General features: G+C 40.8%; 1 protein-coding gene across 50 annotated transcripts in view; it reads right to left on the bottom strand.

The window, feature by feature from the left end:
* RIMS1 (regulating synaptic membrane exocytosis 1) overlaps positions 1 to 26,251 on the bottom strand; it is a 228,382-nt gene that overhangs the window by 98,959 nt on the left and 103,172 nt on the right. For 43 of the 50 annotated variants that reach the window (XM_083729767.1, XM_083729789.1, XM_083729768.1 and 40 more), the window contains exons 4-12: positions 25,804 to 26,147; positions 22,144 to 23,021; positions 14,404 to 14,460; positions 10,687 to 10,754; positions 10,120 to 10,230; positions 8,943 to 9,042; positions 6,319 to 6,442; positions 2,957 to 3,003; positions 1,337 to 1,449 (exon numbers count right to left, since the gene is read on the bottom strand). In XM_083729767.1, the coding sequence (XP_083585893.1) occupies positions 1,337 to 1,449; positions 2,957 to 3,003; positions 6,319 to 6,442; positions 8,943 to 9,042; positions 10,120 to 10,230; positions 10,687 to 10,754; positions 14,404 to 14,460; positions 22,144 to 23,021; positions 25,804 to 26,147 (1,842 nt within the window). The remainder of the gene's footprint in view (positions 1 to 1,336; positions 1,450 to 2,956; positions 3,004 to 6,318; positions 6,443 to 8,942; positions 9,043 to 10,119; positions 10,231 to 10,686; positions 10,755 to 14,403; positions 14,461 to 22,143; positions 23,022 to 25,803; positions 26,148 to 26,251) is intronic. The other 7 variants (XM_083729811.1, XM_083729770.1, XM_083729780.1 and 4 more) reach the window with 1 other exon arrangement.

Below are 26,251 nucleotides of genomic sequence, written 5' to 3'. Positions count from 1 at the left end.
TATACTTGATTAATTGATAAGATCTTGGGCATGATCCACTGAAACTGATGGGCAGGAGGAGATTCAGGACAGACAAAAGTATTTCTTTCCATAGCATTTAATTAATTTATGGAATTCAATACCAAAGGAAACTAGTGATGGTCACAAGCTCAGATGCCTTAAAGAGGGTTAGACAAGGAGGATGAGCCTGTTAATGGTGAATAGTCATGATGGCTATTTCCCTGGACAGTTTACAGGGCAGGTATGATATAAAACACAGTAATTAAGATCAATGAAAAGCTAAAACAGACAGCAATCCCCCCCCCCCCCGTAACAGTATAGAGAGTTTGCAGGTTTAAAATACAATTGAAAAGCATGTGTGAACTTTCTAAACATCTGGGTAGGCTTGTCTATACAATAATGTTTTTACTCAGCGCGAAATAGAGCACATTGAAAGGGCCTGCTTGATATCAATAGGCAGGGAGTTTCAATTCTTACAAAAGCAGAATGGGTATTATGTGGCATCTGTTGTAATGCAAATTCTGCCAGCCTAAGTGGTTGATTGAAGCGCAAGACCTCTAAAGAGGATAAAAACGAGGAGATCTTTCAGATAACCTGGAAGCCACTGACCAGTAGCTGCTGAGGAGCAACAACAACAGGAGAGGGCGGTTGTCTTCAGCCTCTACTTGCCAGCTGTCCAAAGGCATCTGCTTGACCAACGTGGGAAACAGGATGTCAAACTTAAGCGGACCTTTCATTTGATCCTGGAGAACTCTTATTATGTTCTTATTAATGCATGTTTATCACTTGATGACTGTTATATCAAGGGATGACTTGCATGTGTAAATAAGCTACCCCAGATCAGTACATTTTGCTGCCCAAAATGATTCCCCCACCCACTACTAGGGCCAAAGTCTTGCCACACCAGTTCTCACCTTCATCTACCCTCCTACAACTTGCTGCATTGTAGAACCAGCCCTGCTATACGTGGAGGTGTTTTCATTGAGTCAGTTCACACATCTGACTGCGCAGCAATCAAGTGTGGAGAAATCAAGAGGACAGGAGGTAATGTGGAAGTTGTATGTGTGGTGTTATATCTGGGATAGCTTATGCATACATCTAAGTCATCACTGGATGATCTAGCGATGAACGTTCATACAAAAGCATTGCTACCAAAATGTCAATAAAAACATTTCCTGCATATATTTTAGGCTGCACAGACATCAAATAAAAAACAAAAAGGAAAGGCTAAAATTTTCACTGACATTTTCCTCCTAATCTGCTCAGTTTTGTAACCTATACCTGAACAAAAACAGCAAACGAAATGTGCTGCCGGTGAACACCATTTTGTACTTACAGAGAGCTGCCCAGGCAGGACCTGTGGAGCATCTTTTAGGGCTCCAGGACTAGTAGGGGAAATAACAGAAATTGACGGCCGTTCCATTTTTTGAGATTCAAATGAACTAGAACCTGTAAGGATTGTGGGGGGGGGGGGAGAATGTGAGGGGGAAGAGACAACAGTTTAATGTAAGATACACCAAAAACAATTTCATTACTGCTGCTGCTTTTAACATGTAGCATTGCACACACTGAACCAACTACTCTGAGATGCCGAAACCATTGGGTTGACTATTCTACATGAGAAAGAAGATTCTCTTTCAAAATAAATGAGGGGAGGGTGACAAAAGGGTCTTCGCCAAAATAACAACAGCAATGATGGTGATGGTAAAAGAAACAAAGTACCTTCCCTTTGTAGCCCATTTTCCATAGCTGCACATTTATTTATTTTCAAATCTTTATAGAAAGGAAAATGATAGAAAAATTGAGGAGCAGGAAAGGGAAGGGAGAAAAATGAAAATTCTGATAAATGTCATTGAATGATGGATTTTCAACAAAACATTTGATTTTGAGCAGATGCAAAAACAAAATAAGAAAACTGATAGCCTTTCCACTAGGTCAGTCAAGTAATAATCCTGAGGCTATTTTCAATGTCAATATTCCATCCAATATCAAGGGGACAGATAATCTCGCTACAGGGGAGAATATACTCGGTACAGTATAGTAATAAAAAAAGAGTAAGAATGGGCAAGACGTTCTTTGCTAAAACTTGGAGAGTAATATAGGCGTCAAAGATTTTAAAATAAATTTAAATTCATTTTAAAATAAATTTAAATTCATTTTAAAATAAATTTAAATTCATTTTAAAATAAATTTAAATTCATTTTAAAATAAATTTAAAAAGAAAAGGTTTTCAAAATGTAAGTTGCCTTGGGGGTCATTTTTTCCGGCCAAAATTTGCCTCATAAATAATTTTATAAACAAATAAGATGTGGGAGGGAGTACTGTTGTCACCATTTGTTAATCAGAAATAAAGTTGGCAGTGGAATGCTAAAGGTGTTCAGAGAATAATATCACTAAGAGTGATATTCAGCTAAGTTGTACTCTGAGCAAACTTACTGAACTTGATGGGATGAGAACTAACATTGGATATCACACTAAATTTCACAAATATTCATGTGCAATATGATTGTGCAACTATATGCCACACAACAGATGCTGAATGTTCTTCAGTTTTTGCAACTGAAACACAACCTAGAGGGAAAGTTAATACACATTTGCAATTCAGGGAAATGATGGCACAGGAAGACCCTAAGTTACGTTTTCTCACGGAAAAACTCTTTTTTGTCAAAGCTCCATTTTTATGTGGAATTTTACCACACCACAGAAGAAACGATCTAGCTAGTTTCTTGTCTAAACTGGAAGTGAATTCAAACCATCCGTTCAGGTGGTGACATTTGAGAGTTCTCACCATTGAAAGTGTAGGCATATCAGCACCAACGTTTTGTGGACTGAACCCAGTGGTATCAAAAGTAGTTTTAGACAAAGATTGTGCTTACAGACTGCATAATGCTGCATATATTCTTCTAAATTATTTTATTTCATTCGAAGCATAAGCAAGAACAAAGGAAATACTCACTAGATTCTAGTGGAGGATGAGAAGTCTCGGGAATCCTTGGAATGTCACTAAAAGAGGTATAGAAAAATTAGAAAAACCTGAACAACTTCTCTACAAAACAAATACATGGACTAATTTTAGAGGGAGGCAATTACTTAATTTTCAACAATAATTACCCTCAGATTTTCACTCATGGCCCTGAAAATTCCCCCACTTACAGGTCTTTGATACATCTTTGTTAGATATATTGTTGTTTTTACTTTAATTTTTCTCTCATAGTGCTATGTTGAAACCTATCCTCTGTTTTTTTGCAAAAGAGGCTTCATCTTCCTTCTTCATTTCCAGGAAGCTTTAGAATGTCTTTCAATTTTCTTTAGAAATTGATGGCACAGGGCTGAGAGAGATGAGGGCACTGTGTGTGTTTCTTTCCATTACACATTTCTCTAGTAGCCTGCAGCCTCCCTGGGTGCCTCTATTTCCTGATCTGAGAAAGCCCTACAGGGAGTGATACTTTATGACACCATTATCTAGGCTTTAGCTGAAGAGTGGGAAACCCCTGGGATTGGAGCACTTGCTGATTTTGTTTCAGCAAAAAAATCCATTAAAAACAACAACCTCCCTGCACTAATATATTTAAAAGTGAAAAGATCACATTTAACAACAAAAACAACAATAAATCAGGAGCAATGTATGCAGTCTCTTGCAGGAAAGCCCAGCTGAGATTTTCTTAAGTTACAGACACCTAGGAAGGCTGAAAATTCCAGCACCAGAGAGATGATTTGTAGAATGAAAGGACATTCACAGAAAACCTTTGCCACCTCAAAAGTAAGGTAAGTATAACAAAATCCCGCACCCCATTCATGAAACTTTTCCCTCCTCCTTCCTAATTTCCAAACGCGATTCCTTTTTTTCCATTAGTAAAGCTGGGATTTACAATAGAACTTGATGATCCTAAGGGACACAGCACTAATGTACATTTGGTTTTGACACTGATTACAACACAGGCAGCAACTTCAATATGAACACACTATCAGGTTACTATTGCAGTTGGATGTTCCACAATATTTGTAAAAATCTCACAACAAAGGGAAACATGTTGGAGAACAGAAGGGTGACAGCTATCTACAGCTAGTGATTCTGACTTCCCCCTTTTTGAAAATGACACAAATTGTGTAACTCACTAGAAGTTTTTATACACGCGTCTCAAGGAGTTTGCTGAATGAAGCCTATGAAAAAAACTTACAATAACAAAGAAAAAAACCAAGAAAATATGGAAAAGGTAAAAAATAATAATAAAAGTATATACACATGGAAATACAATACACATGGAAACTGATATATCCCTAAATAGGGCTGCAATTTTAAACACCCTTGAACTCAGTAGGATTTACTTCTGAATGGGCATTGTACAGCAGATGTGGAGAACATTTAGCCCTCTAGATGTTGCTGAACTACAACTCCTATCTGCCTCAGGAAGCCTAACCAATGGTAAGCGATGATGGGAGCTGTAGTTCAGCAGTATCTGGAGGGCCAAAGGTTTCCCACATCTGATGTATAGCATCATGTTACAGATTTACATGCAGTTCTTATACATTAGCCACTGAAACAGCAAAACATGCTAACTATTAGTGGCTCTCAGTCCAAAAAGATTTTGTTTGCCCTTGAGCAGTTTTGATTGTATATCACAAGAATTTTTACCTTCATCCTCAAATTTTAGTTTTACATTTGGGTGGGGATTTACCATAATTTTATGCTGGGGATTCACCAGAATCTATAAAGCCCCTGGCAGCATGAGATTTTGCTAGTCCTTGCCAGGGGTTTTAGCCATAGCATGTGTGGATGATATCGAGATATGGTGCATAGAGACTTGTTCAATAGCTTTAAGCTGCATGATATGGGCAAGCCACTTTCTGCCTTGATTATTCTCACACATAAACAAAGAAGCATTGTGGGTTGCACAGAATCCAGGGAACTGTTGTCTGTGCCACAGTAATGCCACAGAAACCCAACCCTCCACTTTTATATAAATAAACATGACACATAAATAAATGTAACATGTAAGAAGAAATTAATCCAAAGTAGTGTGGGAAACGGGGTTGTTTTTTTTTGCCATGTCTGACCTCGTGGCTGCAATATTTGTGTGATTACACGGATTTAGCAAAATCTGAAGGAGAATGCTGGGACACCTGTGGAACCTGTGTCCAATAATTATTAAAAATCCCAAACCTTATCCCTCCCCCTTATATTTATAGTTTTAGCTACAACTCCTAAAACGACACATATCCCTGCCCAACCTCTATACAGAGCAATGTGGTTTTCTCAAGAGGTCAATCCACTTAACAGTGCTTGCACCCCTTCAGTCCTTTTCCGTTTTATTTATTCTTAAAATAACTATGTGCATGTATTATGGCAACAATAGCCCTCTTCCGGCATTCCTAATGTAGAGGAAAGTAGACATCCGGTGAGGATAAGCATGCAAGCTGTGCCCCTCTTCCGTCACTAATCTCATCACCTTCCAGCTCGTGAAAGCAGACAAGCTGCAAAATGAAGCCTTATGCATTCATGGAAAATCAGGATTCTAAAATGAGTGTTGGGGGATGGGAGTTCATGAATACAAAAGGCTCCTCTAGCAAACATTTGCCTTCCACAAACTAAAAGGAGATTGAAATGGTGACATGGGTTGGGGCAGTGGCGTCGCAGTGGGGGTGGAGCTGGTACACCCCAGGTTCCATGTCTGCGGGGGTGACAAGAAGTCACCCCGCGGGGGCTCTCGGCAGTGCATCGTGCCGCTGGAGCCGCATGTGGAGAATCCTCTGTTTGCGGCTGTAGCCACAAGCATAGGATCCTGGCCCCGGCGGCAAACCACTAAGTACAGTGCATGTGTGACGTCACATGCATGTGCTGTACGTAGCGGTTTGCCGGATGGCTGCAGCGGCGACGGAGGGATCCCGGCACCATCTGTACGGTGGTTGAGCGGCACCAGCTGCAAACTGCTACACAGCGCATGTGTGACCTCGCTACGTACGGCGCATGCATCGTACGTAGTGACGCTGCACATGCGCCCTACCTAGTGACGCCCGCCCCAGGTGTCACAACCCCTTTCTTTACCCCTGGGTTGGGGGAGCCCTCCAAGTTAACCCATCTCCTTTACTTTCTACTGAGAAATGTCTGAAAAGTGTGAGTGTGAGAGAGAAAGAGAGAGAGAGAGAGACAGAGAGAGAGAGAGAGAGAGAGAGAGAGAGAGAGGAAATGTATGTGTGTTTGTGCATAGACTGAGTCACACAGAGAAACGCTTACATAGTTATGACCAGGGGGTGGGGTGGCAGAGGCAAGATTCCACATGTAACATTGTGCATTTACAAAATGAGTGATTCGAACCTTACCCAATAGGCCTTGAAACAATAATTTCAACTTGAGGTTCTGATTTTGATTCTAAAATAATGTTGTAAACCTCTTCGTTTGTAGCTCCGGGAAGCGGTTTGCCATTCCATTCTAGAACTTCATCACCTTGAATGTAAACACAAGGGAGGTTTCCTCTCCTGCCTTTCATATCACTTTGCACAAACACACACCATTACAAATAAAAAATATAGCTTTCTTTTCCAGGCTTACAGATGGCCAGTTTATTGAATATTCATCCTGATAAATTTGCAGAAAGCTTGTGTAGAAGTTATACAGTGCTTGCTCTTTATTTAGCATCCATTCTGATTTGTTTATCCACAGTCTATACATATGAAGGCAGCCCTGTTTAGGAAAGTTTTTAATGACTGATGTTTTAATGTATTTTTAATCTTTTGTTGGAAGCTTCCCAGAGTGGCTGGGGAAACCCAGCCAGCGGGAAGGGGTATAAATAATTTATTATTATTATTATTATTATTATTATTATTATTATTATTATTATTCAACACCCACTATTTATTGAGCATTCATCCTGTTTAGTTGCAATAAGATTATATGACTTCCCATCAATTGAACATTATCTCATTTTTTCTAGTGCATTTTCTCATCACTTTCCCTATCATAAAATGCCTGGCTCTTTATTAAGTGTGTTTGTTGTGCCAGAGCACTTTAATCCATTTTAATTGTGCAAAACTAAATTTGTGACAGAATCCATCTTCTGTGTATGCTAGTGACCTCTTTGTATGCCGGACAGACAGGAGATTCATGCATTGAAGGGGGCTGGATTAAATGACCTTTGGGGTCTTTTCTGACTCTACAATTCCATAATTCTATGAGAAGCACCCTCCTGGCCAATGCATGTAGACAGAAGTAAGCTCCTCCAAGTGGCCAATCAAACACCAACCCTTTCTTTACGGGTTTCAATGTTCAAAGAGGCTGCTCAAAGAGTCCTGGCTCTTTTTCATGCCAAGCAGACTGCTGTTAGATGATCCTCACGTCAAAGCTTAGCTCAGTTCATTTTGCATACAGTGTACTCTGCTAACACCTTGAATACAAACACAATCACAGAAACACAGAAATGTAGAGTTGGAAGGGACCTTGAGGATCACCTAGTCCAACTTCTTGCAGTGCAGGAATCTTTCAACCTGGGGCTCGAACCCTGAGATTAAGAGTCTCATCTACTACCAACTGAGCTATCTATATGGAAATAAAATCCACAGATCCAAAAAATTTGCAAAGCCCCCAATTTTCATCACTTCCCGTCATTTTCTATAAGGAGTCCTTTACTGCACCGAAGATGATTTCCTTCTGTATTCCGAAGTTTCTGTCCGCCTATCACAGAATGGGGAGTCCAGGCACTGGCACAGCTCTGGCCCCCAAGCAGTTCTGCAGAAGCACTGCATGTATCCATTTATTTTCAGACTTCCATGTTCACTTAAGCAGAGGGCGTCAAGCATGCAATATAAGGGTGCTTCTTCTCATGGGGATCAGTGCACTCAACTGGGTGGATTCATTTAGGGCCCATTTTTGCTCATGTAAGCAATTTGATAATAATGTCAACACTTAATATGTAAATGCTATTTTAAAAATTAAACATGTTATTAAATGTTTAATGCATACATAAGGAAGTCCTTCCAATTCTTTATATAAATATAATGCTTTTTTAATTTTCACCATATATAAATAGCTGCTTCTAAGGGCAACCTGCACACTATTACAGACAGTAAAGATAGTGATTGTCAATATATTGCTACCATCACATTAGACTGAAATGTTTTATTGCAAACTTTAAATTGGGATAGGGCAGGGGTCTGCAACCTTTAAGACAAAAAGAGCCACTTGGACCCATTTCCGAAGAAGAAAAAAAAACTGGGAGCCGCAAAACCATTGCGACATTTAAAACAAATATATCTCCAGAGCCGCGATCTGACAGCGGGTGGGAAGGTGACGTCGGGACAGTGCGTGACTAACGCACGCACCGCCCCCATGCGACATCACAGCCAGTACAGCGCCCGCCACAGTGGGGAGTGTCAGGGCGCACAATGCGCCTCCTCCCCTCGCTAGTATCCGCCCCGGAGCCGCGGCAAAGGTGTAAAAGAGCCACATGCGGCTCCGGAGCCGCGGGTTGCAGACCCCTGGGATAGGGAATCTCACGTCTGGAGATGAAATGCAGCACTCTAGGCCTCTCCGTCTGGGCCTTGGGACTTTCCCTATGCCCTGCTCCCTCCCCAGGACTCAAGCCCTGTCCTCACACCATGCCCCGCACTGAGCCCACTCCACACTCCCCATGAGAGCTGCAGCTTGGCTGAAACATGTCCTCTAACTATCATAATGACTAAATGAAGTTTGGGGAGTGGTTTGTGTTGTCTGTAGATGTAAGAACCTCTGACTTTTGCATGACTGGAAGGTAGCCCACTGTACATAGTATGTAAGGGTCAAATCTGATGCTTTGGCCTCTGCCCCCACCCAGCTCTGGCCCCCAGAAGGTTTATGGGGAAATATGGTCCTGAAAAAGTTCTGTGTTCCTGCTGTAAATGCAGCACAAAACACAACAGTACTGCTGTTTTCGCAGCATCAAAAAAAATAATAATTCAGTGGCTTGAGTTACCTGCTCTTAGATGTCCCACCACATCAGCCAAGCTACCTTTCTTTACTTTGGTAATGAAGGCACCAAGTCGTCCTAAATCAGTCATTTTTCCTCCTACAACCTGAGTGAGTGGGGGGAAAGTGTCAGTTTTCAGAATACAGTGGATTACATTTGAAGGAATGCAATGAAAAACTATTTAATCCAATAGACAGCTGCAAGTTACCTATCACGACCTGCTGACCAGAATGTTTACACACAGGCCACACAAGTTCAAAGTTAAAACAGTCCTCGCTGAAGTGATATTTTATGTAATGTTCAGAGGCCTTATACATGCAAAACTATATTTCTATAAGTTCTCATATTCATATTAATACTTAAACAGATTCTAGGTCAAAACACGGATTATGAATGTTAGGAAAGCCTGAAGGACCAGGCCAATGGCTCATGCTAGTCCACCATCCTGTTCTCACAGTGGCCAAACAGATGCCTGTGAAAAAACAGCAAGCAGGATTTGAGCACAGGAACCTTCTCCCCTCCTGTGGTTTCCAGCAACTGGTATTCAGAAACATTGCTACTTCCAACTGTGTCCTGCTTGTGGGAATCACATACGTTCCTGATTGGGCCCCTGTGGGAACAGAATGCAGGACTAATGTGCCCTTCCGTCTGATCTAGTAGGATGATAATCTTATGATTATTATTTTCCACTTCCCATTAAACTCTAATTAAAGGTTATGGCCAGCTTGAACCTGCTCAGTCCATGGCTATTTGAACTGGCAACCTAATATGCATTCACTGTTCTTAATGAAGGGAGATGTTCCCCTATTTGGAAAGGAGTTTGGAATTCATCTGTCTATATTAGGAATTCACAGGGAGGAAGAGAAAGGTCAGAAAAGGCTGCTGAGCTAATGTATGCCTATCTGCAAATTATATCTATGTCAGGCCCCTGCCTCAGACATTAAAGGAGCAGAAATGCCAAATATATTTCTATGGCTCATGATTCTATTTTCATACTTGGGAAGGTGCAGACTGGCTCACAGCATCCTTTTCCTCTTTTCCTACCACAAGGTCCAAAAACGAAAGACAAGATTAGTACCCTGAGGAGGAGACACCACCCATCACTTAGTTCTCTCACTGAGGCCACAGCCAACCTTTAAAATATATTGGAATGAATTTACAGCCTAACCTCCACAGTACTTACTTTGAGTCCCAGCAATGCACCTGACTCTTTTGGCATAGTTGTTCTCTTGTTGAGAATAACACGACCAATTAGGCGATCTCCTTCTTTAGATGGTTGCCACGTTACAGGATGCTATTAAAAATAAGCAAACAAGGAGAAGCAAATTCCTGTTTATGCATACAAATCAAGTCTGTAAGCCACACTCTTTTCCCTGATGTAATAAAGGTGTTGGGCATCTATTTTTATAGTTATCAATGGACCGCATGTTGCCTATGCTGGTTATTTAAACTGTTTGCTGTCTCCAGCATAGTACTTAGAATGGTAGGCACACTTACAATCCAAGACAAAGTACACAACTCCTTATGGTTTAACATACCATTTTTCTATTAAGTTTATTCATTGGATGAAGGAGTAGATTTTCTACAAAAATATCCTACCTATTAAAAATGTTTTGTGATTATTCATAAAAACAACTCACAGTCTTTTTTCATATCATCATGTTAAGAACCAACCAACACCATAATGATAATTAAAAAAAAATCGTTTATTTTAATTTAATCCAATAGACCAATTTGGCATATTTCTTACCGAGCTAATAGGAGATGTCTCCCTACTGTGCCACGTGGCAGGATCAAGCCAGTAATAATCCAAATCACCTGGAATATATAGGAAAGGAAAGAAATGAAATATGTATTCTGAAGGAAATGCATTAACTGTATTATGAGTTGAACTGAATTTGGTGTTTGAATTTAGAAATAATAATAATAATAATAATATACAATTCCCTATTCAACTGCAGATCTTGCATGATGATTGAGTTTATGTTTTGGCTGAGTTTATAATTTGTTAAGACTGTTTCTATATTACAGTGTTTCAAGATGCTGATGTTGCTAGCATATAAAAATACAAGGAGATACTTCAGATTGGCCACATTCAGATGACATCCTAAATCAAGTCTGAGGAACCTAAGGCTCTCTAGGTGTTGTTGGACTTCTCTCATCACTCTCATCAGACCCAGCTGGCATGGCCCATGGTCAGGAACAATGGGAGTTGTAGCTCAACAACATATAGAAGACTATAGCTTCCCCATACGTGTGCTAAATCATAGTTTAGCAATACCAGACTGAGTCAAGTCTTCCTACCCAAGGAAGGGTGGGTGCTCTCATTCTCTCCTTCAGCACAGGCACAAGGAGGAAATCATAAGCTTCTGCTACACTTTCAGATTAACCAGAGTTTAGTGGGTCATCCAAATCCTAAACTATGATTAATGTTAACTGTGGTTTGATAAAACAAGCCAGCTTCATAATCCATGCTTTGAAGCTGGCTTGTTTTAAACAATCCATGCTTACGATTAACCAGTTTGTTGGGTTTAAGCTACAGTTAAGTGAAACCAAAATCTTCCTTACAGTCATATCAGAGAAAGAGAAAGATGAGCCCATGACCCAATATAACTCATTTCATCAAGCAGAACTGGGCTATTTATTCTGGCCTATCTAGCTCCATTCTGATAGCATTTCTTCTGGATTTCAGGTACCATATTTCCTGTAACCTGAGATGATTTCAATGGAGGTGCCTAGGGTTGAACCTTGGACCCCTCTACATATAAAACAACACACTCTATTTGCATGCTATAAACACAAGCTTGATTGTGTCAACCCAACTGCAGTAAATTTTGAGCAGCTGCTTGCTTGCTCCAGGTCCCCATATGGCCTACTTATGTACATTTGCAAATACATAGGACTGTACTTCAGGCTAAAGTTAGCTGCAGATAGTTCCAATTTAAATCAATAGCACTTAAATGATGGCTAACTTGTGTTACTGATTTCAATGGAACTCAAGTTCAGCTAACTTCAGCTGGATCCAACTCAGAAATATCACACCATCATAATCAATTTCCAGTAAAACTGCTCTCAACATCTTACTATTTGGGGGAGACAGAAGCAACCAAAGCTACAACAAGTGACATACACATAGCTGTGCTAGTAAGCAATTGATAGTAGTTAAAATAATTTTGTGTGGTATGTAGTAGTATATATACACAATATTAATTTGAATAATGGAGGCAACATTGGAAATGTACTTGAGATGACACACAAGTAAAACGGGTAGACAGAAAAGATGAATGAATTACATGATGTGAAGTGATGGAGAGAGATGTATATGCTTCTGTGTTATGCAATGATGACCAACAAATGAATTATAATAATCAATTCGCAGAGATTGCAGTTTAGAATACCAATCAGGATTCTATACAAGAAGATGCTTCCTTGTAAAGACAAGCTGGAGCACAATTCTCTGCACACTTACCTAATAAGTCTAATAGAAATTAGCAGAACTTACTTCTGAGTAAACATGCACAGGATTGCACTGTTAGCCACTCTGCTATTGTTGATTATCAACTAATGCAAACTGTGCAGACTCTGCTTTACCTCTGCCATGAATTCATTAGTTAGTCTAAAGCAGCTCATTCATTATCTCTTATCCCCAGCCCCACCCAAACCTGTAATAGGGGGCTAATAATGTCAAACTACTTTACGGAGCTGTAATACAGATGATGAAGAGGATAACAACAACAACCAGCAGCATCAGCATCAATGGCACATTTATTTGTCATTGGGATATATATATATCATGGTTGATATCAAAAGCTCAGTACAAGTACATAGCCAACCCTTCTGTTAAACCAAAGTTTAATATTACAAGAGTAAGCCTACCCTTCCCCAATCTGCTTTGGATGCACCTGCTTTAATTTTTAGATTAACCATGGTTTCCTATGTTATCATAGATTGGCCATTTTAATTTTAACTATGGTTTGCTTGAAACAAGCCAACTCCAAACAATGCATTATGAAACTAATAATCCAAGGCATCCAGTTGCCAGCTGAGAACAAGATGCTGGTCCAGATGGGCCATTGGCATCATGCTGCAAGCTCTTCTTATGTTCTTAATCAAACCACAGTTAACATTAGCCATAGTTTAGGGAGCTATCTTGCTAGGGTTGTTGCTGAACTTGCAGAATCTTTCCTAAAGTTCCTCCCCTTTTTGACATGCTAGATCAAATTAAGGCTATGCATATTTATTTAGTTTTAACATTTATCATCTGTTCTTCACCAGATAGTCCCAGGGCAGAACAAAACCACACCTTCATTGAAACGAAGTACAGTAAATAAAATTAAAAAACAACAAACCATATTATATATACAATTACTATTAAAATTATAATTAAAAGAATCAGAAAAAAATACTGAAACAAGCTAGATACTATCATGGCCAAGTGACTCATCACACTTCTCATCCCCTCCCAAAGGGCTGTGCAAAGAGCTGCATTTTCACTTGTCATGAAAATGTTAGTGTAGTATCAATACCAGACACACCTCAAAGGATTCTAGAAGTAGGGAGCCACCACAGAGAAGGCCGTCTCATGCACCCCACCCTACAAACTTTGGCTAACAGTGGGATCATGGGCAGGTCCTCCCCCTCTGAACTTAGTGCAAGGGCATGTGAATATGGAAGGAGGTGTGTGCAAGTATGTAGTTGTGCAAAGCCAGCATACTCATCAAAGCAAATCTGGTGCCATAAACTGGCATACTTGGGCACATGTTGTGGTAGAGCTCACCACATGAGTCCTGCCCTGCATTCCCCCCAACTGTAGGCATCACCAGTTAGCGCCTCCATGTTGCCAATGAAGGAGAGGCATCAGCTGACAGCCCACTCAAATATGTTGTCAACCTTGCCTCAAAGGATGAAGCCTGAATATATAGGGAACAGGAGTATGGTTGCAACTGACAGGAAGCAACATACAAGAAGGAGCACTGGCACAAATTCACATTCAGGCACAGATTTCTCCCTCTGAAGAGCAAACAATGTACCTTCTCTCATTGTTATTTGTGCCATTTCACTTCAGACATATTAAATGGAGTCCCTAATTCTTAATGACAATGATACTTTAACAGCAGCATTCAAGAATGTGTACTCTATTATACAATTTCTCTCTCACAAACATGCTCAGACGCTTTATCTTTCACAACATTATTTTTATGGCAAACATGATATTGCTAACCAAAGTTGGTTGGGCTAGAATTTGTTGATTGCTTTCTCTCCTTAGCTTCCCTGTGCTCAGTTTGCTATATAAAGTGCCAAAAAATGAATACGGTATATTCAAGATTAGAGTCATGAATACCTAAAACTGAAATGCAGTGCTTTCAACTGGGAACATTGTATTTAAAAATAAATAAATCCAAAAGCATACTATATGATAATACACAGGCTGCATTATTGCAATTTGAAGGCTATGAAATTTACTAACCACAACACGACTCAGGAGACGCAGGGCACACCAACTCTCTTCTGCCAAACAGATTAGCTAAAAATAATATATCTGAATGATTATATGTTCCCTGACCAACAAAACCTCTGAAATCTGATTACTTTCTTGAACGTGCAATATTGTTTATGGCTAAATGAGATTTACCCTGTCCAGAATTACATTTACAGACAGGTTATTTTAAAATAAAAATTTAAAAAATCTAAACACATATTTATGGTTGAAAAAGTCAGCTTATATTTTAAAAACACAGTTATATACTTAAAAATCAGGAATGGGTATTATGAAAGATAAAGGAACCCGCCCGCCCCCAAAAGAGCAAGAAAAATGGCTCTTTTTATCTCTCCCCCCCACCCTTATCCTTGTACTTCACCACCAGAAGAAACCTTTTCTAAACTCAGACTGATTGGCAATAATATTTTACAGTCATCTACAGCCTCCCATTCTGACAGTACTATTAGATTACCTGTCCCCGAATACACCGTATGGAGAAGAAACTGAAGGAAACCAGCAAACATAGCAGCTTCAGCTCAGAGCACCTAAACAAGCAGAACCGACTTCAAGCAGGTTGCTGAATTCCAGCCTGCGACTGTAGCAAAGCCGTAACCGCAACGGGTGGAGGGGGGGGAGAGAGGAAACCCCCCTCCAAAAAACAAATCAGTACAAAGCCAGGTCTATAAGACAAGTCCCTGTAGTCCTTGTCTCCTGAGCCAATGCCAAATTATTCTGCAATGTCAAACACTCTACAACAGTGACACCAAACAAGGCCACAAGAGCCACAGCCATCAATACAAATCTCTGCAGTGTGGAGAGAGCATTGATTACTGCATTAATCTATACATGCTCAGTGCAATGCTAAAGAGCCTCTCTGGCTACGGAGAATCCTTAATGATTTTAGGAGACTCCACAAGACAGTCTGACGGAGGGGGGGGAGGGGAAACCCCCCAAACAAAACACTGCTCCCTGCCCAAAGAGGTGGGAAAATAAATGTTTTATCTGCCAGTACTTGACACAGACAAATGCTATTCGAAGCACAAGTATCAATGCAATCAGTAACAATGCGGCAGCCGTTCTTCCTCTTTAGTACATTTAGACTGAGTTTTTGCTGTGCAATTTAAACACGGGCACAACACAAATTAAACCCGACCCACCCACCCTTAGTTCACAGATAGGAGGCCACCACAGAAATGTGTGAGTTGGGTTAGAAAGAAGAGAAGCCCACCACCTGGCGAAGTTGTTCTTCAGGTTGCCTGATCCAAAGGCAAAAGCAGCTAAAGCTGGGCCAGAAGGCATATGTTTACTGGATGCTGCTCTCACCTGCTGACCGAGACAAGCCTTGGGCAACTGCCAAGGGGCACTCACAGAACATGGACCACTTCTTCCGGAAACTGGGGGCATTTCCATGGGCAGAGAGAAAGTGAGTCGAAAGAGGCAGATGGAGATGTTCTTAGTGCTGGCACAGGTCTCTTCCCTTTGCAGCAGTTTTGTCTCCCATGCAGATGGGGCAGGGAGAGACAAAATAATATTTGTAGTTGAATAAAGCAGTTGAATGTAGCAGTTCGAAAGCACGTCAAAGTGCAAGTAGATAAATAGGTACCACTCCGGTGGGAAGGTAAACGGCATTTCCGTGCGCTGCTCTGGTTTCACCAGAAGCGTCTTAGTCATGCTGGCCACATGACCCGGAAAAACTGTCTGCGGACAAACGTTGGCTCCCTCGGCCAGGAAAGCGAGATGACCACACAACCCCAGAGCTGTTTGCGACTGGACTTAACTGTCAGGGGTCCTTTACTTTTACCTTTTATAACATCTTACAGATTTCTCAGTGATATACTGTACTATAGGGCAGCACTGTACTAACACAATGGTAGCGGTTAGTTGACACTACAAATATTTTAATGTACTACTTGTGCAAAGCAGGACCAGGTATAGGAAGGGGCTGCAAAACTATATGGAGAGCCCCACCCCAAGGCCATGACTTCCACTGACTTACGGGTAGACATCTGAGCCAGCAGCACTGTGAAATTACTACAAAATCTACCAGAAACCATGGAGCATTTGAAACACAAATCATTATCAACACCCTCAAATCAGCCCATCGTAAACTCCTAACAACTGAATGGCTAAAGCAGTTTAATTGATGCATGAATGAAAATACTGCAATCAGGGTGGACATGGAACATAATATATTTTGGGTTCTGCATGTCTGTTAGGAACATTGTAGTATTAATGTTCATTAAAAAGAAAATTTAATAAACCAGATACCCTGAAAAATATAATCAAGGGTATTATTATTATTATTATTATTATTATTAGTTTGTATTTTTCTATGTATTTTACCTAACTCCAAATGATTCACACTCTGACCTGGGGGGTCATATAGACAGGAGAAGGGCAGAGAGTAAGCTGACTGCACTAGGTCAAATTTCATTCCACAGAAGTGCTTTTATTCTTCTTTTGACCTGATTTGCCCCTATAGAAGACAAATGGCAGATTTTATATAATATTTAATACTTCTCTAATGTTGCCACAAGCAACACATCCTAATCCTCATCACAATTTTCTAGGCCAAGCTACGATTAGGATTGTGATGACACAGATAAAGGAAATCTGGACAATACGGGTTAATGTTTTCATTTCTTCTCATAAAGCAAGCAGAGCAAAGGTTCTGAACATACCACCCATATCCTCATTACTGGAAGTGTGGTTACATAGTTTTGAGAGAGGTGATGGACCACGTTAATTTTCTGTTGCTCCAGAGCAGGAAGTAGCTGACATGGTGCCCCCCCCCCCGATGTTACAGACTACAATTTCAGTCAGTCTAACCAGCACAGCCAGTAACCAGGGATAATGGGAGTTCCCATCAGTAACATCTGCAGGACACCCCCTTGGCCACCCCTGCTCTGGAAGGTTCAACCTCACCCAATGGGTTCTAAGTAGAATAAACAATATTTAGAGTCGGACACGACTAAACGACTAAACAATAAAAGAGTAAACATCAGGAAACACTCCTGGATGGTGCAAACTGTTTGACGATGGAACGGATTGCCCCGGGTAGTGGTGGACCCTGCTTTGTTGGAAGTTTTTAAGCTGAAGCTGGAATTCCACCCTTTTGGGGATGCCGCAGTAGTGGGGTTCCTTCCAAGTCTGTGGTTCTAAGGCTGAGGCGATTAATAAAAGGTACATTGTGATTCACTGCTAAAATATGGCTCCATCAACAGTTTCTGCTTTGTGACAGTTCCCCCAAGCACCTAAATGCAAATAAGTTTGTGTTTGCAGGTCTAAACCGCTGCTTCCCTAACATCCTGTCTCTCACCACCACCTTACGGCCCTCATTGGTTTAGAGGATACATCCTGTACTGTGCTGAGCTTTGGAAGGACTAGTCACAACTTCCTTTTCCCAGGTCTAGGAATATAGGGATTACACGGTGGTACTGGGAAGGTACAAGGTGGGTCTCAGAGGTATCTCTTTTCCTATCTCAACCAATGCTTCCTATTGGCTGCTCAAGGATAAATGTGTGACAAAGGGCAGAAGTTGATAACAAAGCAAGCCATCACTAGCGTAACTTTTAAAATGTGCTTGATTAAGGTTTTTGTTTCTCTTTAATTATTATCCAGCAAAGTTCAAGAACAAAGGTCTAGCACTGGCTGTCAGTAAGAACTCATAGAGATATGGCTACAGTTCTGTTCCAGTCTGTCAAGGGTATTTCAATATGATTTCGGTACTGTTGGTGTGGTAGATTTGACAACACATTGCTTCACTGGTGCCCCATTTCAGGTCTGTGAGCGAAACCTAAATTGTGGCATCATAGTGACAAAGCAGAAGTTGCTGAATTGCAACTTATTACCAAACTTAAAACCATTGAGATACCTGGTCTGAATAGAGACATTGGATTCTTATCTCATTATACATGATAAAGCTATCTTTAGTCATCTCACCCCTTGTTTTTTCCTGTAAGACCAATTGCAGTCGTTAACAGTCGCCAACAGGTTTACCACACCTATCAGCCAATCACCCATTCCCACCATCCTTCTGAGTAATACCCCCCCCCCTCTCACTATATATAAGGGTCTGCTGACTTCTGTTTCAGTGTCTCTGAAGTAGTGTGCATGCACAGGAAATCTTATACCAATAACAAACTTAACTGGCTTCTAAGGTGCTACTGGAAGGAATTTTTTTGTTTGTTTGTTTCGAGTACGGCAGACCAACACAGCTACCTACCTGCAACTATTACTGTACACATTTCCTGATACAGCTACTCAAAGCATTGGAATATCAGCTAACACATTGGTTGGCAATGGGACACCATACCTCCACACTCCCTTAGTGGAAAGAAACCTCCTTTAGCTAACAGAGGAGGTTTTTTCAAGCCTAATTGTAGTGAAAGGTCAATTTAAGGTAGATTGCAGCTGGGGAGGAGAAAGCTGCAGGGTCCCTAGTCTTTTTTTCTGGTTGTCAAATATGCCCATGGGCCAAAAAAGGGTTATAACCCCCCACATGCCATGAATACTACTCTAAAATTAGGCCAACCTTGTGAAACATTGCAAATGCATATTCCAGCCAGAGTTCTTGGTTCAGGAAAAACATTTAACTCACGAAGCTTTATCATCCATGAGATAAGAGAGTTGAGGTATTCTCCCCATGACTCCCTTACAGCGAATTTTTCAAATTCATACTGGTGAATAAAACTACACTCTATTTCCATATAAGTACAGAGTCAGAAGACTTTAAAACTGCTGTTGGAAATTGCATATCAAAAACGTCTCTGGTACGATAAAGCTTTTATGAAATTTGGCAATGAATTAGCAGATGTTTCTGGAACTGTAGATAAAATATTCAGTAGCTAACTTAAGAAAATATTTATGGGAAATGACAGATGAAACTTAAATTGCACAGACTCCATCTAGTGGCCAATTTAGCATAAGGTTTAGCAAAACTAGAGGATTAATTTGAACCAATTCATTCCTATTGTGCTTGTAAAATTACATATTTACATTAATTTATTTATTTCTAACACCAACTCCAAAAAGGAGTTCATATATCACATAAAAAATATCCAATAAAATCTGGTCTTTGCCCTGATTCTGTTTGCATTCCTACATATTCCAGCTCCACAATTCTATGTAGTACTGATGCCATTAAAAGAAAACAATTCCTGAGCTGCTGGAAAAATATATACCTCTTTTTATAGCTTATTAAATCATTCTAAGCATGAAAAACATTTCACAACATTCTGATTTTCTACTTTTTTCAGTTCAAGAATTACTGATAACTTGTAAAGGTTCTGATTGGCTTTTCCTCATAATGAACCATGGCATGCTCCAATCACACGGGTGAAGACATCTTGCTAGTCCCTCCTACAGCAAACCAGTGGGTGGGAAGTTTTTCACAAAAGGCAATGACGGAGCAATGATTTGGGAGAAATCAGACAATTAATGTGATTTAACTAACTAGTTATTTCAAGTGCTTATTGAAACGAAGAAAACAGGTCCAGAAATGGCTAAAAATGCGAAGCTTCAGGTTCACCTCACATGATGGGGCAATGCTTCTTGCCTAATTTTGCCTGTCCTACCCCTATATGGTATGTTTGATATAATACATGACCCTGGTTTACAAGGGCAAGAAAAAAATGTAAAGAAAGAAGCATGCATAAAACACCTAGTACTTGGAAATGTTTTATACTTGAAAAACTAAAAATATCCTGCCACATTCTGCAATGCCCCTCCTCACCAACCACTCCTGTTATTATTATGTTTATATTCCACCTTTTCTGCCAGGAGAGCAACGTGGTTTCCCCCCTCTCCCTTCTACACAGTGTCTGCATTCTCTACCAGCCTTCAGGTTAAGAACATTCCCGCTGGATGAGGCCAAAGGACCATCTAGCCCAACATCCTGTTCTCACTGTGGCCAACCAGATGCCAGATGAGAAACATGCAAGTAGGATCCAAGCACACCAGTACTCTCCCCATCTGGGATTCCCAGCCACAGATACACTGCCTCCAACAGTGGAGCTAGAACATAACTATCATTCTTATAGCCATTGACAAAAAAAATTCCCCTGCAAAACTGTCTAATCTTTCATAGTCATCCAGGTTGGTGGACGCTGCAACGTTAGTGGACATCTCTAGCAAGTTTAACCGTACGCTATGTGAAGTGCCCCCCACCCACTGTCTTGAACCTTCCAACATTTGGCTTCAGTGGATGGCCTTGGGTTCCAGTATTATGAGAGGAGTAGAAAATGTAACTCTGTGTCCACAACATGCATAATCTTATGCACCTCTCTCATGTCCTCCTTTACTTATTTCTAAACTAGAAAGTGCCAAATAGTGTAAACGTTCCTTTACCAGGAGAGTTGCTTCAACCCCTTGATTATTTTGGTTTGGCCCTTTTCTGAACCTTTTCCATTTCTAGGAAATCCTTTTTGAGGTGTGGCAAACAGAACTCTACCAGCACTCCAGCCATCATCACACTAAAGATTTGTATAAAGGCAACATTTTCCTAATGGACCCTACCATGGCATTTCATCCCTCCTATTTTCCCTACTCCCTTCAGCTTAGCTTCCCCACCTCTTAGGTCTCTGTCCAGGCCTCAGCTGGCCCTACAATGCTAATCTCTGTGTGAGTTTTCAATCCTTGGCAAACTGACAACTTCCCTTCTCTCACAGATGCTGGACTGCGGACATCAGAACAACTTAATTCCCTTGTCAGATGGAACTGTTGTGAACATTCCATGACATCACATCAACTCATCCAACCATTTTTAGAAATTTCCTAAAGGGAAGTTCTATTTCAATGCCATGGGCTTGCCATTACTATTCACACCATAAGCAAAGCAATCCATAGTACTGGGTAAAACACAGTGCATTTATGCATGCTTACTAAGAAGCAAGTCCAATTATTAAATAGGTCTTACTTCCTAGTAAGTATGTATGAGATTGCAGCTGCAATTTACCATATGATAGAGAAAAGGTTGACTACTCTAAAATAGTCAAACCAGAATTTGAATTTGAGAGCAAAGATGCACTAAGACATGCCAATGCACAAAACAGAAAATGCAATAATAAGCTGAATTTCTTTCTGCTTGCGGAGACCACCTCACCTTGCCTAACAGTACCTTTGGTTCTGTCAGAAAAACACATATCTTAAACTGACCCCATTCCAAATAAACAATGCAGAAATGCTTATATCCCCTATCTGGGCACATGTTCTTCTTTTTCTTGTTGCTGGATCATGGCTATTGTGGGGAAATCAGTGGGGACATCTAAGGAATGTGTTTAGATAAGACCATTCTGGTACTGTCTGTCCACATTTCAGATACTCAGTTTACTGCAGCCTGCTTAATATCTAACAAGCTCTCCTTTGAATAGCTGTACAATGTGATTTATATTAGATGGGGCGCAAACATCACTATGGGCTGCTAGTCTCTAGCTGTTGTTTTCATTCTGAAGCATTCTATCTACATAGCAGAGCCCTTTTGAGGAATGACAGAAACCGACAGAAGAAACTCATCAGGGCAGGGAAGAGGATGTTTTCTGTAGCAGAGGGCATATTTTGTTCTTTAGTTACGACTCAGAGTAAAGCACTATGGTTGGAAACCCTATGATAGGAAAAGCTATAAAGAGAACGCGGCCTCCTTTGTTTTTACAAAATTTCAGTAAATTATGACAGGAAAGGCATGTTCAATTTCCCACACACACATAATATATATTTAAATCTTTATCTTACCTTTTTCACTGACACTTTCACTTTCTATTTCCACGTCATCACAACTGGTATATTCAGGTGTTGATGCTCCTTCTTCCTCAGAGCTGCTGACTGACATTTGTCTTTTCTTTCCACCCCGTTTCGATCTATGGGGCTTTGGTGGAGACGGCCGCACTGATTCTGACTGGTCAGAACTAAGGGAATCATTCCTTAGCATGGTCTCCATTTTCTCCCGCTTTGCTTTCCGACTGAGAATAGCAGAGCTAGGATCTAGGCGACACTGTGTTTTAAAGGGGTCGTGATTTTTGGATTCTAAGTGCTCTGTAGGAACCACGCTATGCCTGGGAGTTGGTGGGCTATGGTTAGCTAATTGTTTAGAAACAGAAATCCTTACATCACCTGTTCTTTCTATTGCATACGCCCTCTGAGTATCCGGGCGAGACTTTATGTCCTGAGTTCCTTGCACCTGTGAGTGCTTTCCTAGTTTATTCTCAGGTACCTCGGGCTCCTCAACTTCTGTGTGTGGCAAGGCAACGTCACTGTGTCTTCTTTCATGTCGTGCTTTTGAAACTTTTGCATGCATGCGCATCTGCTCCTCGTCGGGATGCGGCTTTACGGGATACCTTGCCAGGTTTGGATCACTCCTGTATCGAGTGTGATAGTCATCTTCTTTCCTTTGCTTCTCTCCATCTACAGCTTTGCCTTCCTCAAAATCGTGTGGGAAGTCTGAATAGTCCTGAGACCTCCCTTTCTCTAATCTTCTACCATCACGTCTTTCTTTAAATTCCCTCTCATCTCTTTGTCCTTCACCCTGCTGGAGTGAGGATTTTGGCACTCGTTTGCGCTCACCTTTTACACCTCCTTTCCCATTCTGTTCAGACCCTGCAGGTGTCTTCTTCCTGATGGGAAGGGGTGGAAGAAGAAGAAGAAGAGTTTGGATTTGATATCCTGCTTTATCACTACCCTAAGGAGTCTCAAAGCGGCTAACATTCTCCTTTCCCTTTCTCCCCCACAACAAACACTCTGTGAGGTGAGTGAGGCTGAGAGACTTCAGAGAAGTGTGACTGGCCCACAGTCACCCAGCAGCTGCATGTGGAGGAGCGGGGATGCGAACCCGGTTCACCAGATTACAAGTCTACCGCTCTTAACCACTGCACCACACTGGCTCTCTTCTTTCTCACTGGAGGAGAACGAAGGGGACAAATCACACACAAATCAACGGCATGTGCCCGAGCCCAATTTTGTGCAAGCTACATTGCAATAAGTATATAAAAAAAGCTGCATTACATCGTGCCAGACCAATGGTCCACTTCCTTAAGTATAATCTACACTGACTGTCAGCGTTTAAGACAGGAGGTTTTCCCAGCCTGGCCTGGAGGTACCAGGAATTGGCCCTCAGACCTTTTGCATGCAAAGCATGTGAGCTACAGCTCTTCCCCATAAATTAAAGAGAAGATTACACAAAGCCTTTGAACTTAATTATCGCCTGCATCATTATTGTCATGTCAGAAAGGCAGGTACTAAAAGAAAAATAATGAAATCTATTTTCAGTAATCCCCAAGTTGCTGTTTTTAAAAATAATTTTCATTTGGGAATAGGTAAAGAAGAATGTATAAAAGTCATTTTTAAAAAACCTCCATTTAGGACCAAGGCATCATGAGTCTAAATATTTGTGCCAGTAAGTGTCTCTCCATGTAAGCAAAGGAATCCCTGAATCCTCTCCCAGCAACATTCAGCAGAGCAAAAAAAAAAGGATTTATGCAGTGACTCTCACATTTCAAAATGCATGCATCTTAACTGCATGAATATGGATCTGGACAAATGAAATTGTAAAGAAAGACGCAAATCTGAAAGCATCTGTTGAAAGAAGTCTTAGAGCCCTTCTGAAAGTTTTTATTTGCTTGCAGCTAATATGTGTTATTTTGAAAGCCTGGAACAAGAAATGCCCAAAGTTGATCGGAAACCAGTATCACTAAGTGTGATTACCCATAAAGCAAGAGAACGGATTTAAAAACTTCACCTTAATCCATGAATTGTGGAATTAAGAGGTGTACTTGGCTTCTTCACTATGAAGATGCACCTCTTTACTCTAGTCTATGACACATGAGATCTGTGTTCTCAGGACCCACCTTAGTCCTGTGACTGTAATTTGCTTTGTTTTTAATTCCAATTTTGAAATTGTTTCATCCACCCTGGGACCTGCTGGTGAAGGGCAGGTTATAAATAATAATTATTATTGTTGTTGTTGCTGCTGCTGTTATTATTTCCAATCCCATTGACCAATAACAGAGCATTCCATTAACTTCCGTGCAAGTATGGAGCATCAAGTTCCTGCCTATTTTACAGTACCACCTTCCAAAGAAGCCATACGAGCATGCAGGACACTAACGGTCTATTCAGCCAAACCTTTGCTTCTGCTGTCACTTCACACCACGGGAGCCAACTCCTGGGAGCTGAGGTCCCTTCAGCCCTCTCAATAAAATATTTGAGGGAGCTGCCCCCCAAATCGATGGGCATTGTCATTCAAATAGTGTGTGCACGCACCACATCATGTGATCGGTTATGTGGGACAAGGCATATCTGCCCTCAAGATCCCAAACTATTTAAGAATGGCTGCCATTACACCTCAGAGTAGCCAGGACTAGCAGTGTGTGTAGAGTCAGTTATTTAGTTTTGGGGTTTCCCGCTAAAACTAGTTAATCTTAATTCTGTTTTTGGTACATTTTAACTAAGTGCAAATGTTAATTTTGTTGTAGTGTTGAACTTGAAGTTGGCTTTGTCCTATTTAAATTTGATGCTGTATTTTGAGAATCTGATGAAATTTGTTGCGAGCTTTTGTGAACATTGTCCACCATGGACAAGTAGCATGTACACCATGGACAAGTGTGTATGGTAAGCCATACACAAAGAATACTCTCCCCTCCTTTAGAACTGTTGTCTCACATGCAAATGTGCAATCCAGTGTATGCTGAAGCCCAGATAATCGTGCTTAGGTTTGCATCTTTCACAAGCTATTTCACAATTATTTCATCAATGAATCAAGTCAACTCAGCTCAACAAATATTCAGGTGACAGACCACCGCTGTGTCCCCCCCTCCAAAAAAAATAATCTCACCTCAGCAGAAGAGTTACATTTGGCATATTCATGTAGTGTTGTTTCATTCAACTTGTGTCATTTACAGATTAATATTATCAAATTATTTTCAGTTTAGGACAATTTGTTTTCTAATACTAACTTTAATTATCCACATATACAGAAGCTGGGATTTGTGCCTTTCAAAAGTCCAACATACATGCATGTAATTCTATATTCCAAATTAATGTCAGTTTGGTGAAAATGTGTATTTTGTGAAACTCCTACTTTTGCAATTAACTTCCTCTTCCTCTGTTTTCCTTTCTGTCCTTCGGTACAACTTGGTAGGACATGTAGATACTGCAATTAACCTACTCTATCCCTCTCAGTATTAATCCTGCTGACACTGTATGGGGGTGGGCAAATTTTGGGGAAGGTCTCCCATATTGCGTATATACAAAGCCATTGACAACGTGCCCCTCTGCACACCACTAAAGTGTGGCCAGAGTGCACTGAGATTTTATATATTTATAATGCCACTCTCCACTGCTTAACATTATAGCTGCAATTCTTCCCATATGGGCAAGGCCCATTGGCATCAGTGTTACCTCTCTCTTGGGGGTTCACTTCTAGACCTTGATGAAGTCTGCTTCTGTTCCAGGCCCATAGCTTGCTGGGATACCTCTGTGCCTTTCCTCCTGTCAGTTTGCACACCACTAGAAGGTATTTCCTGTGAGGAGGTGACTGCTGTGCTTAGGGGTGTTTGAGATCTTGACCGTTCTTGAAGCCTCGCTTTCTTTTCTCTAGGTGCATCTGAACTGCCACCAGTAGCTGTATCACTCAGTGCTCCGTCCTGACTGGGTGGCTGTTGAGGACCACTTCCAAAAAACCACGCTCCAGATTTCGTTAGGATCTCTTGTTGCTTTCGGCATAAGTTGCATACCCACATAACCTAGTTACAAAGAAAAATAACAGTCTAAGTACTCTTCAGTTGCTGAAAGGCTCGGTTGTCTAAACATTCAAGAAGAATAAAACCTCCCTCCCGTGACGTTTGTG

Source organism: Podarcis gaigeae (genome assembly GCF_964106915.1).
Source record: "Podarcis gaigeae genome assembly, chromosome: 3".
NCBI classification, from domain to species: Eukaryota; Metazoa; Chordata; class Lepidosauria; order Squamata; family Lacertidae; genus Podarcis; species Podarcis gaigeae.
This window is presented reverse-complemented; position numbering and strand designations above follow the sequence as displayed.